Source organism: Vipera berus (genome assembly GCF_964194415.1).
Source record: "Vipera berus genome assembly, chromosome: 5".
NCBI lineage: Eukaryota > Metazoa > Chordata > Lepidosauria > Squamata > Viperidae > Vipera > Vipera berus.
In genome coordinates, this window is record NC_138207.1 from 78,687,481 (window position 1) to 78,705,050 (window position 17,570).

The 17,570-nt window shown below is 38.1% G+C and overlaps 1 protein-coding gene across 7 annotated transcripts in view; it reads left to right on the forward strand.

Annotated features, from left to right (window-relative positions):
- Window positions 1-17,570, forward strand: part of SGMS1 (sphingomyelin synthase 1) — a 99,709-nt gene that overhangs the window by 69,371 nt on the left and 12,768 nt on the right. For all 7 annotated transcript variants that reach the window (XM_081328988.1, XM_081328987.1, XM_081328989.1 and 4 more), the window contains 3 exons: window positions 8,855-9,685; window positions 13,168-13,285; window positions 16,839-16,992. In XM_081328988.1, coding sequence (XP_081185114.1) covers window positions 9,063-9,685; window positions 13,168-13,285; window positions 16,839-16,992 — 895 coding nt within the window. In that variant the 5' untranslated portion in view covers window positions 8,855-9,062. The remainder of the gene's footprint in view (window positions 1-8,854; window positions 9,686-13,167; window positions 13,286-16,838; window positions 16,993-17,570) is intronic.

The following is a 17,570-nucleotide window of genomic DNA, read 5'->3' on the forward strand; positions in this document are numbered from 1 at the left end:
TTAAAAGCATATTTTAACTTCATATGGGAAACTTCCCACCCACTCAGGACCATTAACTGTATGGTCAGCAAACTGTAGATTGCAAAAAACAGCAGTTATAAAGGGAAGCCTGAAAGATTTGTTCTTTTTGATGGTTTCCCATATTTGTGTAATTTCCTCCACCAAAATGTGCAAACAAATTCTGCTTGTAATCTTTTGAATAAGCAATTAGCTTCTGTGCTTTTGGGGCCTGGAACATTTCCCCTTTCCCCAAGCGAGGTTAGCTACTTCCCTATTGACATTTAAGAAGTCCCTCAAAATATGGTTATGCCAGCAGGCTTGGGGGTCCTAGGGGACCAGTGACATTTTAATGTGTCCCCCCTTTTATGGTTAATATAGTTAGTTACTCAATTTGCAGTTTGAGTACTTTTTGATACTTTAATTTTAATGATTGTCATATTTTTGTAATGATTGTTTTTATATTATTTTGTTTGATTGTTATATACTGCCCAGAGTCACTTCTGATACGATGGATGACTATATAAATGTGATAAGTAAATAAAACTGTAAATAATAGAGGACTATTAAAAGTAGCTTTCGTAGTAAGATTTTTCCTTTTGTTTGGCTGATTGAAGTTTTTTCCCTATATATTTTACTGTTCAATGTTTAAATATCTGCTTCATTTTATTTTTTTATTTTTACATCTTTCATATGGTTTGTTGCACCGTCAGCCAGGTGTTTAGGCTGGATTTGGCATTTTTATCAACTTGCCGAGACCTTCCCAAGGATCTGGGATAGGTAGATGCTGTTGTTGGATGATATTAAAGGTATATTCACAGTATGTAAGCTGTTCCGAGTAAAGCTGCCTGTCAGGACCCACCCCAAACCACGTCTTAGGAAGACAAAATTCTTGGAGTCAAATCTATTCCAAAAAGAATCTTTACTATGACATGCTTGGTTGTAGGAACGAGACAGGACTTAATATTATTCCACGAAGTAAACCCTTATAAAGAGTTCCCGGTTTAACCCCCCTTAACCCCCATTTGGTCAGTCCCCCATCCTTTCTCTCGTATCATCCATCTCGTGGGAAAAAGGAACTTAGGACTCTTCCTGTTTATTGCTGTCTTCCGTGACAAAAACCAGATGCTAGCCCCCCCTTTTGTTTCCCCAGTTCAAAAGGCTTCTCCTTTCCTTTGAAATGCCTATTGCCGGTTCAATACACATCTCTTCTCTTCTCTTCGGGAGATGGCAGAATCCATGGAATAATGTTTGAAACATTCCATTTATGAATATGATATAAATGGATTCTGACACTGCCTTTTACAAGTGAGTTATAGTGATTTTGTCAATGCTGATGGTATTCAAGTGGTCATCCAGTTGTTTTGGGATTACACCCCAGGCACCTATTACTATTGGTATTAACTTTGCTTACTTTTTGCCACAGTCATTCTATTCCTGTTTCCAGGTCTTAGTACTTTGTTATCTTCTTCCGTTCTTTCTCTTCTACTCCAGGTGCTGCTACATCCAGTATCCAGACCTTTTTGTCTTATTCCACAATTGTTAACTCTGGCGTGTTATGAAGCAGGTATTTGTCGGTTTAAATTCTAAAGTCCCAGAGTATTTTAGCTTCTTCGTTTCCCACTTTCCAGTACTTTGTCTACTTTGTGGTCCAATCTGTCTCACTGTGCTGGCAGATCTTCCAATACACCATTGTTGCTACTTTGTTCATGCCATTGTTTATAGTTAGTCTGTGCGATCTTGAGGCATGTAGCCTTGGTGGAGCAGTGGGCTAATGCCTCCTTAAGTAACACCAGCTGCCTGCAATTAGTGCAGGTTCGAGTCCCACCAGGCTCAAGGTTGACTCAGCCTTCCATCCTTCCGAGGTAGGTAAAATGAGGACCCAGATTGTTGGGGGCAATAAGCTGACTTTGTAATAATGCCGCTTGGGGTGTGTGTGAAAGCCCTAATAAGCAGGCATATACATAGAATGAAGGCTACTGCTAAGCTTGTAAGCCGCCCTGAGTCTTCGGAGAAGGGCAGGATATAAATGGAAATAAAATAAAATAAAATAAAATAAATTTACTAGGTGGTCCACTGTTCCTTTAGTTTCTTTGCAAAGGTGGCATTTGCTATCTGTTGCCTTCTCAATTTTGGCTCTATATGAGTTTGTTCTTAAGGCTTGATTTCGTCCAGTCAGAATTAGCCCCTATTCTCTTCCTTCAATTTTCCCATTGCCAAGTCCTGCTGTTATCTACTTTGTCTGCTATCTTTAGATACTGACCTTGTAATGCTTTTGTCTTGCCATGTCTCTTTCCTATTCTTCATTTGGTCTTTCTTGTAAGCCAGTTTCTACAACTCAGTAAACATGCATGATATAGTATCTTCAGTGCCTTTTCTTCATTGTACTTCAGACAGTTCAGTTCTTTTTTTTTTCTTCAGCTGTCTGGTGTACTTGCAAAATTCCACACCCATATTACTATTATTTTTATTATTATTACTCTGTTATGTTTATACACCTAGTTTCTGTTTCTTTAAGCACTTAAGGCAGTTTAGTTGATGGGGAAAAAAGAGAATAGCCCAGCAACAAGGGAAATTCCAGTATTTAAAATCTATAGTTGGCAGACTGGTAGAACACATAGTGACAGAGATAACTCACAGAATTAACTCCAATTCTTTAAATGTACTAGCCCCCCTATTTGATTTATGGCAAATCTAGAAATAATTATTTTTCTATGAACCACAATTTCTTCATTGGGCATTCTAATTGTTCTTTGTTTAGAAAACTTTTGGAGAAAAAACGAAAAGACTATTCTGTCCTTTAAAGAGCTGTTTGTTTCCTTTATCTGTTCTTTCTGGGTGAAAAGAAGAATATTAGCATGAGCTAATCTTCCTCAGCGTCCAGGCCTACCAAATGAGTTTTGTTTACTCAGAAATTAGCTGCACAGTCACTTAAACTAAAAGTCATGTGATAAATCAAGCAAACCCCATCTGTGCCCCAGGAGTAATTTCCTATATAAAGAATTTAATTGTCTTTTCCACAAGTGTAATCACTACTACCTCTTTTCCCCAAGGTCATATGTAGGCTGCATTGACATATCTGAAAAGATAGATTTAAGACTGTCTTCTCCTTGTACATTAGTTATAAACATAATATAGAAGTACATTTGCTTCCCTATGGACTGTATTTCTTGATCACCACTGTGGACCAGTGATTTTTTTCTTCCTAGAACAAAACCAATGATAGGAGCTTATCGGAGACAATGTAAGTCTTCATACTTGCAACACCGAAATGTATGCTTGGAGTAAATATTAACTTTTAAAGCTTTTTTTTAAATTTCAGCGTTACTCTTCCCCCCTTTTAAGAAATTGCTCTCAAGAATTAACCTATGCCAGGAAGAAATTAACACTGTACTGTAGAAATTAGTGTGGTGAAAGAGACAACTCTATGCATTGTTGTTGTTCTCCTGTTTCAGGCACATTAGAGCAAACAGTTCATCTCACAGAATTTATCTCAGGTTGCAGTGCAAGTACACTGATGACAAACCTATGTCATATGTGCGAAAGGTGACATGTCATGACATTTTCAGTGACACATCAGAGTTCACCAAGTATTGTCCCTGTTTGGGTCACCAAAGAAACTGAATGAGCTCAAATGCAAGAAATACATACGGTAATTCTGTGTGCTCCAAAGCTTGAAATTCTCATCATCCATATCACTCCATGATCTGTTATCTTCAGAACTCTGATTCATGGTTACTTGAGAGACCATCTTGTAAAATACAATAGAAGCATGGCAGCTGCATAGTTCAATTGTTTTCCAACCACTGCACGGAATCGCTGTTTGTTCACCTAAGCTTATTTTCCAGGTGCAAGGATAGAGATTATCTGCAATCACAATCTCCAAAATGATCACATTATCAGTGATTCTGTGAAATCAACCTCTGCGTATGAACAGAAAGAGCACTGAATTATAAATGAATATGTAAAGAATATTTGGGGGCAGGGGATTTTTTTTTGCTAAATTACTTGAAAAATATATTCTCTGCCAGCTTATATTAACTTTCATATTCTTTCCTTATCTTTACTCACTTTTCCAGGGATGTCAATATTTTATTACAATATTTTGGCAACATAATACTTTAGGAAGAAAATTCATGTTTGTATTTTCATTGTATGGTGTCATTGTAACAGGAATGGTAAGCTCATGAATTTAACCATGCTTGAGAAATATGCCTTTGGGTCATTTCTTCAAATAATATAAACATTATGCATTAACTTCATTTTCTCAACAATTATCCTTCCAATCATGAAGGGCTTTTAATTATTTTTAAATTAGCTATTGAAAGAATAAATTTGTAATATGTTTAGCTCAAAATGTATCTCAGTGGATGTCACCTTTACGTTAATACAATTTATAGCATTCAAAGATATCACATAGTATTTCTATGTGTGGTTTATGGTTCAGAGGAGGAAAAGGAGAAAGGAGCAACAAAAAACCTTCATCACTAACTCCAAGTCTGAGCTCCTTACTTGTACTTAACTAGAAATCAAATTTGGTTGGAAATTCAAACAAATTTATGTACTCAAAATCATGGCAGACATATTGTCCCGTGCTTTTTTAAGAAAGTTTATTTCTTCATTGTCAATTCAGTGACAGGATTAGTTTTGATGGGTAATGTTCCCATTGAAAGGAAGGTATGACTTCATCGTGCAAGATTTGCATGTACTAGGACTTTCTGGTAACTTGCTTGGTATTCTTGCAACTGCAGAGTTATAACGAAGGGTTGCCACAGGGTAGCAGATTCAGCAGTTTGAAATCTTTCTTCATTTCTACACCAGTTGATTGGAATACTGTAGGAAGCTACTGGAGTTCAAGAAAGAGAAGGGGGCATAAACAGTTGTTAGTCTGCTGAGCAACTGCCTATCCAGATTGGTCTTCTTGAATAGTACGTAGGTATTCTTGGTTCAGGGACGTGGTGGCTCAGTGGGTTAGGACGCTGGGCTTGTCGATCAGATGGTCGGCAGTTTGGCGGGTCGAATCCCGAGTGCCGCGTAACAGAGTGAGCGCCTATTACTCATCCCAGCTTCTGCCAACCTAGCAGTCCGAAAGCACGTAAAAATGCAAATAGAAAAATAGGGACCACTACGGTGGGAAGGTAACAGCATTCCGTGCGCCTTTGGCGTCTAGTCATGCCGGCCACATGACCACGGAGACGTCCTCAGACAAGCGCTGGCTCTTCGGCTTTGAAATGGAGATGAGCACCGGCCCCTAGAGTTGGAAACGACTAGCACACATGTGCAGGGGAACCTTTACCTTTACCTTTACCTTTATTCTTGGTTCTTTCTGAGCTTGGTTGTTTTCTTGCAGACGTTTCATTACCCAAATTAGGTAATATCATCACTGCTAGTAAGGAGTGACTCCTTAATTAGCATTGATTATGTTATACCTAGTTTGGATAATGAAATATCTGCAAGAAAACAGCCAAGCTTAGAGAACTCCAAGGAACTCTCATCTCAACCCTGAGCGACTAATAGTCTCCTTTACGGGTATGTAAGTATTCACAAAATACCTACAGGTTTTTGTAGTTCAGTTGTTTGTGAATTTAATTTAGTCATTTAAGAGAATTGGCCAGAACTGGATGATGATGTTTCATAAACATTCCCATCTACAAGGTGACTTATTGCTTGGTGAACTGACAAGTGCTATGAAATTTTCAGTTGAATTTCCAATTCCAATTCATTCTCTATAGAAATTGGAAGGTTTTGCATGTACTGTACAATTATTATGAAGAATTAAATCTTTAAATTCCTCTGCACATGAAATTTAGTGTTGCATTGTATGTTTAGAATACAGTTGCAAGAAAAAGTATGTGAACCCTTTGGGATTACGTGGAGTTTTGCATGAATTGGCCATATAATGCGCTCTAAACGTCATGTAAGTCACAACAATAGAAAAACACAGTCTGCTTAAAATAATACTACACAAACATTAGCTGTTGTCATGTTTTAATTGAACATAAGATGGAAACATTCACAGTGCAGGGTGGAAAAAGTATGTGAACCCCTAGCCTAATGACTTCTCCAAGAGCTAATTGGAGCCAGGAGTGAGCCAACCTTGACTCCAATCAGTGTGATGATATTGGATGTGTTGCTGACAGCTGTCCTGCCCTTTAAAAACACACACCTGTTTTGGGTTTACTGGTCTCAAGAAGCACTGTGATGTGAACCATGCCTCACAGAAAAGAGCTCTCAGAAGACCTACGATCAAGAATTGTTGACTTGCATGAAGCTGGAAAGGGTTACAAAAGTATCTCCAAAAGCCTTGATGTTCATGTGTCCACGGTAAGACAGTCTGTCTACAAATGGAGAAAGTTTAGCACTGTTGCTACTCTCCCTAGGCGTGGTCGTCCTGTAAAAATGACTGCAAGAGCACAGCGCATAATGCTTAATGAGGTAAAGAAGAATCCTAGAGTGTCAGCTAAAGACCCTACAGAAATCTGTGGCACATGCTAACATTTTTGTTGACACATCTACAATAAGGAAAACATTAAATAAGAATGGAGTACATGGGAGGACACCACGGAGGAAGCCATTGCTGTCCAAAAAAATATTGCAGCACGTTTGAAGTTTGCAAAAGAGCACCTGGATGTTCCACAGCACTACTGGCAAAATATACTGTGGACAGATGAAACCAAAATTGAGTTGTTTGGGAAAAACACACAATACTATGTGTGGAGAAAAAAAGGCACAGCACACCAACATCAAAACCTCATCCCCACTGTAAAACATGGCGGAGGGAGCATCATGGTTTGGGGCTGCTTTGCTGCCTCAGGGCCTGGACAGATTGTTGTCATTGATGGGAAAATGAATTCCAGAGTTTATCAGGACATTTTGCAGGAAAATGTACGACCATCTGTCCGCCAACTGAAGCTCCACAGAGGATGGGTGATGCAACAGGACGACCCAAAGCATACAAGTAATTCAACAAAACAATGGCTTCAACAGAACAGAATACGCCTTCTGGAGTGGCCCAGTCAGAGTCCTGACCTCAACCCGATTGAAATGCTGTGGCATGACCTTAAGAGAGCGATTCACACCAGACATCCCAAGAATATTGCTACATTGAAAGAGTTTTGTGAAGAGGAGTGGTCCAAAATTACTCCAGATCGTTGTGCAGGTCTGATCTGCAACTACAGGAAACGTTTCGTTGAGGTTATTGCTGCCAAAGGAGGGTCAACCAGTTATTAAGTCCAAAGGTTCACATACTTTTTCCACCCTGCACTGTGAATGTTTCCATCTTATGTTCAATTAAAACATGACAACAGCTAATGTTTGTGTAGTATTATTTTAAGCAGACTGTGTTTTTCTATTGTTGTGACTTACATGACGTTTAGAGCGCATTTTATGGCCAATTCATGCAAAACTCCACGTAATCCCAAAGGGTTCACATACTTTTTCTTGCAACTGTAGATACTATTTGAATGAAACCAGAGCAAGAAATGGCTTGATTGTCAGGACAGCAAAATTACTACTGTGGCCATATTTCAAAAAGAGTAAAACAGAAAACGTTTTTGATCATTTTGATCAGTTTTTAAGTTTTTCCTGGTCCAAAAGGCTTGTTGGGTTGAATAAAATAAAAGCTATTAGATTAGCTTGGTATATGAACAACAGTGGGGAAAATGGCCAAATGATTTACTAATATTTTGGTTATTTTTATTTATAATTTTGATTGGAATTGTTACTAATTATAAATTTTACAGATTTATATTCTTTGCATATACGTACGTGTGAGTTCTGTGCTATGCATTGTGCTGTATAGTGTTAGAATAATTTTTAGGAAATAACCATCTATATTTGCTCCAGGAGTTGAGAACTGAATCTCAGGAGGGAGGGAGGGAGGGAGGGAGGGAGAGAGAGAGAGAGAGAGAGAGAGAGAGAGGGGGGGGGGCATTTCTGGGTATTTCTGCTGAGCTACCTTACTGCAATCGCCCTTGTCCTCCTCATTAGTTCGTGCACTGCTGTCTGTCTTGTATAGATAGTCCTCAACTTACAACAACAATTGCACAGAATTTCAGTTGCTAAGCAAGGTGGTTACATGACTTGGCACCTGATTTTGTGTTCTTTTTGCCACGGTTGTTAAGTGAATCACTGAGTCAAGTCATTTAAATGACTCACAGGTTCATTAACTGAATCTGGCTTCTTCTACTAACTTTGACAGTCATAAACCAGCTGGAAAGGTGGCAGATGATGATCATGTGACCTTGGGATGCTGCAACCATTGTAAATATATATACCAGTTGCCAAACACCCAAATGTTGATCACGTGACCGTGGGGATGTTGCAGTGGTCATAAATACAAGGGTCAATTGTAAATCACTTTTTGCAGTGCCACTGTAACTTTGAATGGTGACTAAATGAAGGGGTGTAAGCCGAGGTTCCCCTTGGACAGACTGTAATTAAGTGACATAACAGGGAAATAGTTCTTCCAGAGAAAGACTTTAAGCAGATCAGGGTATACGTAATGGTGAGGCTTTGTTTGCCCTGTGCTATCTCATCCACCAGTTTAGGTGCAATAAAGGATCATCAGGATAAAAATAAAATCTGATTGCTTTATCACATAAGATTAAAATGAGGGTATTATCTTGTCCATCAAATCAGGTAGTAAAACAATATGGACTAGCTTTGAGTCAGATGGCTTGGAATCAAGCCATTGATGATTACCACTGATAGATTAATGGACTGAGCATTAAAAAAAAGAGACAGAGAGAAGCAAAATGCAGTTGGTTAAATTCCAGTACAAATTGTCTAAGTAGAGGAAGTTTGAGCAGACAGTAATTTATCTCCTAATCTTTTTCTTCATTCCTTAAATTATCAGGAAAAAGGCAACTGCAGATGCAGAAGGAAGATACCACATTGTCAAACGATTTGAGGCTGTTTTGCATCAGCCTGCAGAACTGGTTTCTGCTGTGGCTTAAGCAGGATGAACAAACCAAAGAGGGATTTTGTCTTCTGCAGAAATAGTGACAGTGACAATTGTCCTCTTTAAAGTAAGTTAGAAGACTGCATGCAAGTACTCCGAAGAAATGAAAGAAGTTGAGCTCTGGTCACGCAAGGAAGTGGCAGATTGGTTGTTGGAGAATGCGGTGCCCGAATACTGTGAACCGCTGAAGCATTTATCTGGGCATGATTTGATCAACCTAACCAAGGCTGATTTTGAGAAACCCCCTTTGTCGCGAGTGACCTCTGACAGTGGACAGCAGCTCTTAGACATGATAGAGACTTTGAAAATAGAACACCACATTGAGGCACACAAAAATGGGCATGCCAACGGCCACCTAAGCATCAGCACAGAAGCCCCGACCAGCGAAAATGGCTTCAGCAAAACCCCCAAACCAAACGGGGTGCCGAATGGCTACAGAAAAGAAATGATAAAAATCCCCATGCCGGACCTGGAACGTTCTCAGTATCCTTTGGAGTGGGAGAAGACATTTCTGGCTTTCCTTTATGCACTCTCTTGTTTATTCCTGACCACGGTGACAATCTCACTTGTCCACGAACGAGTGCCTCCGAAAGAGGAGGAGCCCCCCCTGCCGGATGCTTTCTTTGATTACTTTAACCGGGTTCAGTGGGCCTTTTCTATCTGTGAAGTTAATGGTTTGATCCTTGTGGGACTTTGGTTAGTTCAGTGGCTGCTTTTAAAATACAAGTAAGTAGACGGATGGTGGTTGCTCCTGGTTTTATTGTTATAGATGTTTGCTTTAAATTGTGATTTTTTTTTCTATTCTAAGGACTCTATTTAATGGTAAACATAGGTGATAAAAGTATACACGAAGGGACCTGTGAGTAAAAATTAGAGCAATATCAATAAAATATGCTGCGGAATAATTATTTATACCAGGGGTCCCCAATCCCCGGTCCGTGGACCAGTACGGGTCCGCAGCATGCCAGCAACTGGTCTGCACAAACAAGCAAAGCCCCATCTGTGTGATGCAGGCAGCACACAAACCATGCCCCCTCCGGTCCGTGGAAAAACCTCTCTTCATGGGAACGGTCCCTGCATAGTTTACACTGTATTGTGTAAATCAGAGGTCCCCAACCTTTTGGGCACCTCTGATTTACACAATACAGTGTAAAGTATGCAATAATATTTATTTGATGAATAAATCAGCAAAGTTTAAAAGGAACAAAAGCAGAGTGAAGCAAATACATAGGTGCAATGCCACACTAATAACTAGCAAAATAAATCACATAACATTCACTATTACTGCGTTAAGATGTTATCTAGGTAATATAAATAGAAAGCATTAATAGGTATAAAATAAAAACACTATATCTCCTAACAGTTTATTGGTTAAGATACATCAAATGGAAAGTAATGATTTAAAACTAAGGCAATTATGTCTTTAATCAGTTTTGTCTTACTTTCATTGTGGCAACCCAAAATTTAGCTATTGCACATGTAATGAGTAGTTTTAGATCCTAAAGGAGAAGGTTCCTCTAAAATTCATCTGGATCTGTTAGGGGCAAAATATAGATGTGCCTAATATCCCTGTAAAATTGACAGCATAATTATTTGTGAGATCGTTTCAACTTCCTTATCACCATATGGGCAAATACGTTCAGCTACCGTGATTTTACTATTACTAGTAAAATAGCAAAGTTTACTATTTACTTTACCATTTTATTATACATGCGTTGAAGAAGTGCAGATGGAAGAATGCTGAATCCAGCTTTAAAGGATGCAATTCTCAGTTTAGGAAAAGTTAGATTTAGCAAGTAATTTCTACAAATCTTGGACTCCTTAAGATGAGAGAGAAAGGGCATCACTGATGCCTTCAGTTGTGTGAAGAAGAAAATAAAATGGAGATCCTGTTAGATTCTCTTGCAAGGCAAAATATATTGTCCAGAGAAGCATTGTGTACCCCCTGCAGTTCAGGAGATTTTGGGAAATTTTGTAATGTGGCATTTCTGGGATGCAGGTTGGGGGCAGAGATATATAAAATAGAGGGGAGGGAAGATTATCATTATGCAAGAATATTTCTTGATCTCGTCATCATCAGGCCTTTCAAAGAAGCAAAGTACATATTATTCAGCCTCCATAATATTACATCCTTGTTGAAAGCTTTCTCAGGACAATTATGATAAAAATATATTTGGCAGATTTCATGTATATGATTAATATGCCCTGAGTTGAATAGAGCAGGGGATTTTACACCAGTTAAAAAGTTAGGTAAAATAGTTCTCAAAACTGGCTTGTATCCAGATGATGAGTTTATACTCTTCTTGTGTTGTATTTAGTATCTAAAACAAGTATGTTGAAATTTGGGGTTTTACTCCTAAATAGGTATCAGTGTTGACGATTTCTAAGATTCAAGATGAAGATTTCAAAGCCCCCAAATTAAGCCAGCAAGCATATCTATGGAAGAATGATTGAAAGCAACATAAAGTTGTTAATCCCATTAATTTCAGTTTCCTTAGGTTCGCTTTATGCTGAAAAATATTTCTTCTCGTTCTAAAAGTGAAATTTTGACAAAATGATTGAGAACAACATTGGATTACTCTGGGATAATATTGTGTAATAAAAGTTTTATAATGCGATCCGTGAAGCCAAATATTTGTTATGCAGTCTCCAACTTGAAAAACATTTTGGAGTGCTTGCTTTTGAAATATGGCAATGTTTTGAGGGAAAGCGTCCATTAATATTTCATATAATGGTCTGGATCCAAGAAAACTGTATTAGTAGTTTTGTACACTAAAGGGAGGATTGGATAATAGCTTCCCTACATATTAGAGCTAAGCACTTTAGCACTCTTGCAAAAAAAAATTGTCAAATAGCATTAGTGGTGAATTATATACTTGGATTTTCAGTGGAAAGCATCTAAAAAGCTTTCCCAAAGTAAATCTTCACAGTCTGTTCAGCTTGACATTATTTATACTTAATATTTATTTGATACGTGTGTGAATATGAATATATATGACTACACTCAATTGGCTGGATTTTTATGTTGTCATACTACATAGACATTAATTGGAATCCCATTGATTTCAATGACTGTGCCATAAGTATGCTAAATCTGGAAACTATATCTGATTGATAACATTTTGCTATCAACAATAAAAACAAAGTCTCTCTGAGTTGAGTTCAACTCTCCCCATTTTTATTTTTTGGTAACGATATGAAAGTGGTTTCTAGTTGTTTCCTTCTTAGATTTTCTTTTAAACTTTCAAGTTTAACTTTCTGCCCTTAGGCACATTTTAAGCCTAATTAGGCTGCTTCAGAACATCTAGTATCAGCTAGCTACCTAGTGGGGCTTGTTGTTCTTTTAAACTGGAATGTTGTCTTCCAAGGCTGTTAATAAAAACTCAAAATAGCTCACCTGAAGTAGTTACTGTGATAAAATGAAAGAATCTGAGGAAATGTCTTCTATCTGAACATTTAAGTAGTCCAGAGGAACTAAAAAGAGGCCTTAGAATTAACTATTACCTATTGGTAAAAGCAGTAGAGTGTTTGAGCGTGAACCTATTTAGTTTTAAGCAAACCATTTTATGTCCATTAAAAAAAATGGCAAAAGGTCTCTAAATGGCGACTAAAGGTAGAATAACTAACTTAATAGTTAGGAAGAAAAAATCATTTTTCTCTTAATATACCGTAATTTGTGTTTTTCAGACTCCTTCTATTCTAAACGTAAATGCATTGCCATTAACTTGCACGGGGAAAAAAATGAGGAAATCTCCATAGTGAACCTAAAAGCCCATAAAGATTTAAAAACCCACGAATGGGGGATAAATACATTTATTTGGTTGGAGAACACTGTGACTATGTATGCAGCCTCTTGACCGTGAAGCTTCTCTACACCATATTACTCCAGCTACAGCTCGCACTGTGTTCAGCTTTTTGGGAAACTGACTATAGTTTTTGGCTAGGTAGAAAAGAAAGCTAAGAACTGGATTTAATGTAAAAACAGTTTGAAGAATCTTCTTATCCTTTCCCCTGAATTGCTACTAACATTGCAGTCTTCTTGGGTGTATTCTAGTTCTATGAAGTGGGAATATTTCATTTGATTTCTTTTTTTAGTAGTTTTTGGGCCTAAATGGAGTAGTGTCTCGTGGAATGCATAGAAAACACTCTTTTTACAGTATTCTGAAGCACTTCAAATAGTTCTCTCTATCTTTTCTTTCTCCTTCCAGGTCTATTATTGGCAGAAGATTTCTTTGTATAGTTGGCACATTGTATTTATACCGGTGTATTACAATGTATGTAACTACACTCCCAGTACCTGGCATGCATTTCAACTGTTCTCCAAAGGTAATCTTTTTTGTCTTGCTCTCACTGTTTAACATCATTTACTTATTTATTTTCATCTTCTGAGAGATTCTGGAAGAGCTGGCTCAGAGTGATTAATGAATTTCTCACTCAAGGAAGTTGGTTGAATTCCCCCCCCCCCAGATGGTCAGTATTGCTTATTGCTCAACTTTCTATTGCTCAGAACAGGTTCTGTCAGGATTTAGTTCAATATTTCTATCACCCCTTCATGTCTTTTAGTTCAAAATCAATCAATTTGGTTATCGCATTGAAATAGACCCAGGTCTCATCCAGCCTCAAAGGCAAGAAAGACTGTCAAAATTGATCTCCTTCCTTAGGAAGGCATGTGACTTTCGAAGGCATTTATAAACTCTCCAATTGCCATATTTGAACATACTCTGATAGAAATAACTGTAATCAACTTAGGGTAACATCCTTAATATTATTCCACAATTTATCATCCAGAAAATTGCTTGACAATTAGGAGAAGCACAACACCATTTGGATACATAGATGCAGAGGTAGACAGGGCTATTTAATAATTGTGTTTTTCTGTCTAGACCAAAATTCTAATTGGACAAGATAGAAGAGGTTTTTCACAGCCTCCCAGAAGGTTAATTGGATGGGCCCCTCTGAATCTCACAGGATAAACTGTTCCAATAGCAACCATGGAAAAGATGCTTCTTAGACATTCCATAATATTTGGTGACATTTAAGGGAAGAGGCCTAGAATGTGCCCATCCTATCTAACCTGATAGTCCAGTTGACCTATCAGCAGTGCCACATAAACAAAAGATGAAACCTTGTGAACTGAAGTGCTACTGCATGCTGGGTCAGTTCCAACTTCTGAGTGGTCTTCAACAGCAGCTCCATGCAAAGTACATTACAGTAACTAAGATTATTAAAATTTTGAAAAAAGGTCCAGGAAGGGGCACAATTGGTGACAATCCAAAGCTATGCAATGGCGGCCATAATGATGGCTAGATTTGAGCAAGAGCTCAGGAGGATCACCAGATTACCAATAAAGGAGAATATTGTTAATTCATTGTTAAAATGAGGGGTCCTTGGTGCTCTCTGAGCTTGGTTGTTTTCTTGCAGATGTTTCATTACCCAAACTAGGTAACATCAAGGATCCCCGATCACCAAATTGTACACAACTCTCGTCCTTGGGAATGCTGCCCCTTCAAAAGGCAAGGGTGATGACAACTCATAGGAATTCAGAGGCTCAAAGTTAGTTCGTCTTGCCAGGGTTGAGTCTAAACTGGTACCCTCCCAATTGAGTCTTTCATAGTCTCTAAGCTCTGGGTAAGCACTTGAATGGCATCTCCTGCTCAGCATGAGGTGCAGATGGACAACTGAATCCATTAACTGATGATAATCTATATGCTGATGATACCATATCCTATTCTGCGGGATGTCAGTGTTAAATAGAAAAGAGGAGAAACTAGACCTCTCAAGCATCCTTTATAGAAGAGGCCAAGGAATGGATCTCTTCCCCGCTACCAGCACCAACTGGAACTGGTCATGGAGGAAGGAGAAAAACCAATGCAAAACAGTATCCATACTCCTAACCAGTCGAGAGCCAGTCCAGAAGGATACCATGGTTGATTCTTGGAAGTTCAGTGCAGGAACTCAAGTGAATCAAGACATGCCTGCATAAGGTCTGATATTGCCACAGTGTTCATTCTTGATCTTAGTTATTCTAATATAATCCCTAAAAGAACTGTGACTATTTCTTGAGTTACACAATGTACATAAGGACTGATTTCTCCACAACAATGAACATAGTTGAATTCTGAAAGCCACCATTTTCATTAAAAAATAGATTTTAAAGAATATAACTTATTAATATTTAATGGACACTTATTTGTTTTTATTTTATTTGCTGACTTCGTAACTGCTATGAAATATTTTCAGACATGGCCATGAAATAGAAGTGAGCTACTGTTAATTATCTAGTATGAGCTCCTGTTAATTATCTAACTTTGTGGTTAAGATTTTTTAGTATTAATTTGATAACAGTAACGTTACAGTATTATAAACCAAACGGATGCCAAGTGCACTCTATTTCTTCTTATCCTTAATACATATTTATAACTAGCAGGTTTAAGTTGTCATTTATGAGTTTGGAAAATTAAAGTTTCTATTCTTGTCAGCTCTCTTAAAAACATAATAATAGGGTTCTTACAATGCATTACACTTTTCTTGCCAACTTCCCAGAAAATACTGCAATATATTAGGAACTCCGTAGTTTTATGGCTGTTGTAAACACATGTGAGTGACTTCATTCACATTTCTCATTGAGATGCCAGCTAAATCCCATTGTTTAAAGTTATAAAAGAAAAGGGATAAATGAGTTAGTGACCTTGAAAATTTAGATACCTATGTAGGATTTGCTTGCGTTTAAACCAGTGTTTTCCTGCAGGATCACTGTAGCCTTTATTTTTCCTAATATCATACAATGCCAATATATAGGAAAAAATGAACATACAGTGAGGAATAAACTTATTAAACTTGGCCCTAATTTTGTGAGTTTGAATTCACCATACTCGATGATATGTTTTGTTTCTATCCAAAAAAGAATAATATAGGTAGTCCCTGATTTACAACAGTTCATTTAGTGACCATTCAAAGTTATAACGGCACTAAAAAAAAGTGACTTCTGACTGTTCTTCACACTTACGTCCATTGCAGCATCCCCACAGTCACATGATTTACATTCAGATGCTTGACAACTGACTCACGTTTATGACGGTTGCAGTGTCCCGGGGTCATGTGATCACCTTTTGCAACCTTCTTACAAGCTAAGTCAATGGGGATGCCAGATTCACTTAACAAACATGTTATTAACTTAATCACAGCAGTGATTCACTTAACAACAGTGGCAAGAGATGTTGTAAAATGGAACAAAATTCTCTGAACAAATGTTTCACTTAAGCAACTGAAATGTTGGGCCCAATTTTGGTCATAAGTTGAGGATTACCTGTATTCATTTCAACCATTTCTTGTTAACCAACATCCTTCTGCAAAGAAGATAGGTCAGCTCACCCCACCTAAACAATGATTCAGATTTCTTATTGTCATTTGACTGATTACAGTACAGAAAGAAAGAAAATTATTGTGCTGAATAAGTTGTTTCTCTGATGTTTTAGCCTATTTATGTTGAACAATGAAAGTGATTTTAGGTTACTACTTTCTGTTTTGATGAAACAATCACAACTAACCCCCCCACCTCCCGGAAAGTCTATGTTTATGTAAAGAAAAGTTCTCTGTGCAATTTTCATAAGAGTATCTGTGTTATAGTTTTTTAACTAGTGAAGAAAATTGTGGTTCTGGAAAAGATCAACAAACACAATCTTGTATAAGCTTTTGTGTAATGAATGTACCTCCCTGAAGCTTAGCCTTTGTGTTGGAACAAAATTCTTTATTGCTATTTATTCCCTCTGCTGCTTTGATTCATTCAGTGGCCTGGAAATCTAATTATTTGCAGGGTAATGTTTTTCAGTTAGACACATTTGAACTAAAATGTTGATTTATCCCTTCCTCCTTTCTGAAGCTTTTTGGCGACTGGGAGTCACACATGAGGAGGATCATGAAGCTGCTTGCCGGGGGTGGTCTCTCAATCACAGGAGCACATGACATGTGTGGTGACTACTTATACAGCGGCCATACGGTGATGTTAACTCTGACATACTTATTTATCAAAGAGTGTAAGTATCTCCGTTATTCGATAGAACGATGTATGTTATTTGATTAATTGAGATCACCCTGCAAAGTTGCTGCCCTTTGTCAGAGCTTTATACTTTTATTATACGTTTTTTAAGAAGTATCTTTTAGGGCAGGGTTCCGCAACATTTCTGGTTTTGCAGACTGGCGGTGGGGGACGGGGGGGGGGGGAAGCGGATGGTTCAAGTGGCCAGCAAGTGCACATGTGCGGCTCCATTTGTTTGAGCGGCATGCACATGCGCTTGCTGTTCACTGCAAATGGGGCATGCCCACATGCACTCATCCGCTGCTTGCGCAATGAGGATGTGTGTGCACATGCTCACCAGCTGTTTCCCTGGCCCAGTTGCAAACCCCTCACAGCCCACTAGTGGGCCAGAGCCCACAGGTTGGGGTCCCCTATTTTAGGCTATAACTCCCCCAAAGAAGAGAAGATTTGTTAAGGATATTGACTTTTCAATGATCTAAAAATATAAAATATAGATTAATGCAACAATGTTTGCAATTGCTATATGTTATATTTGGTACACTGTACCTATTCTGTCAGTATTTATTAAATTTTGCA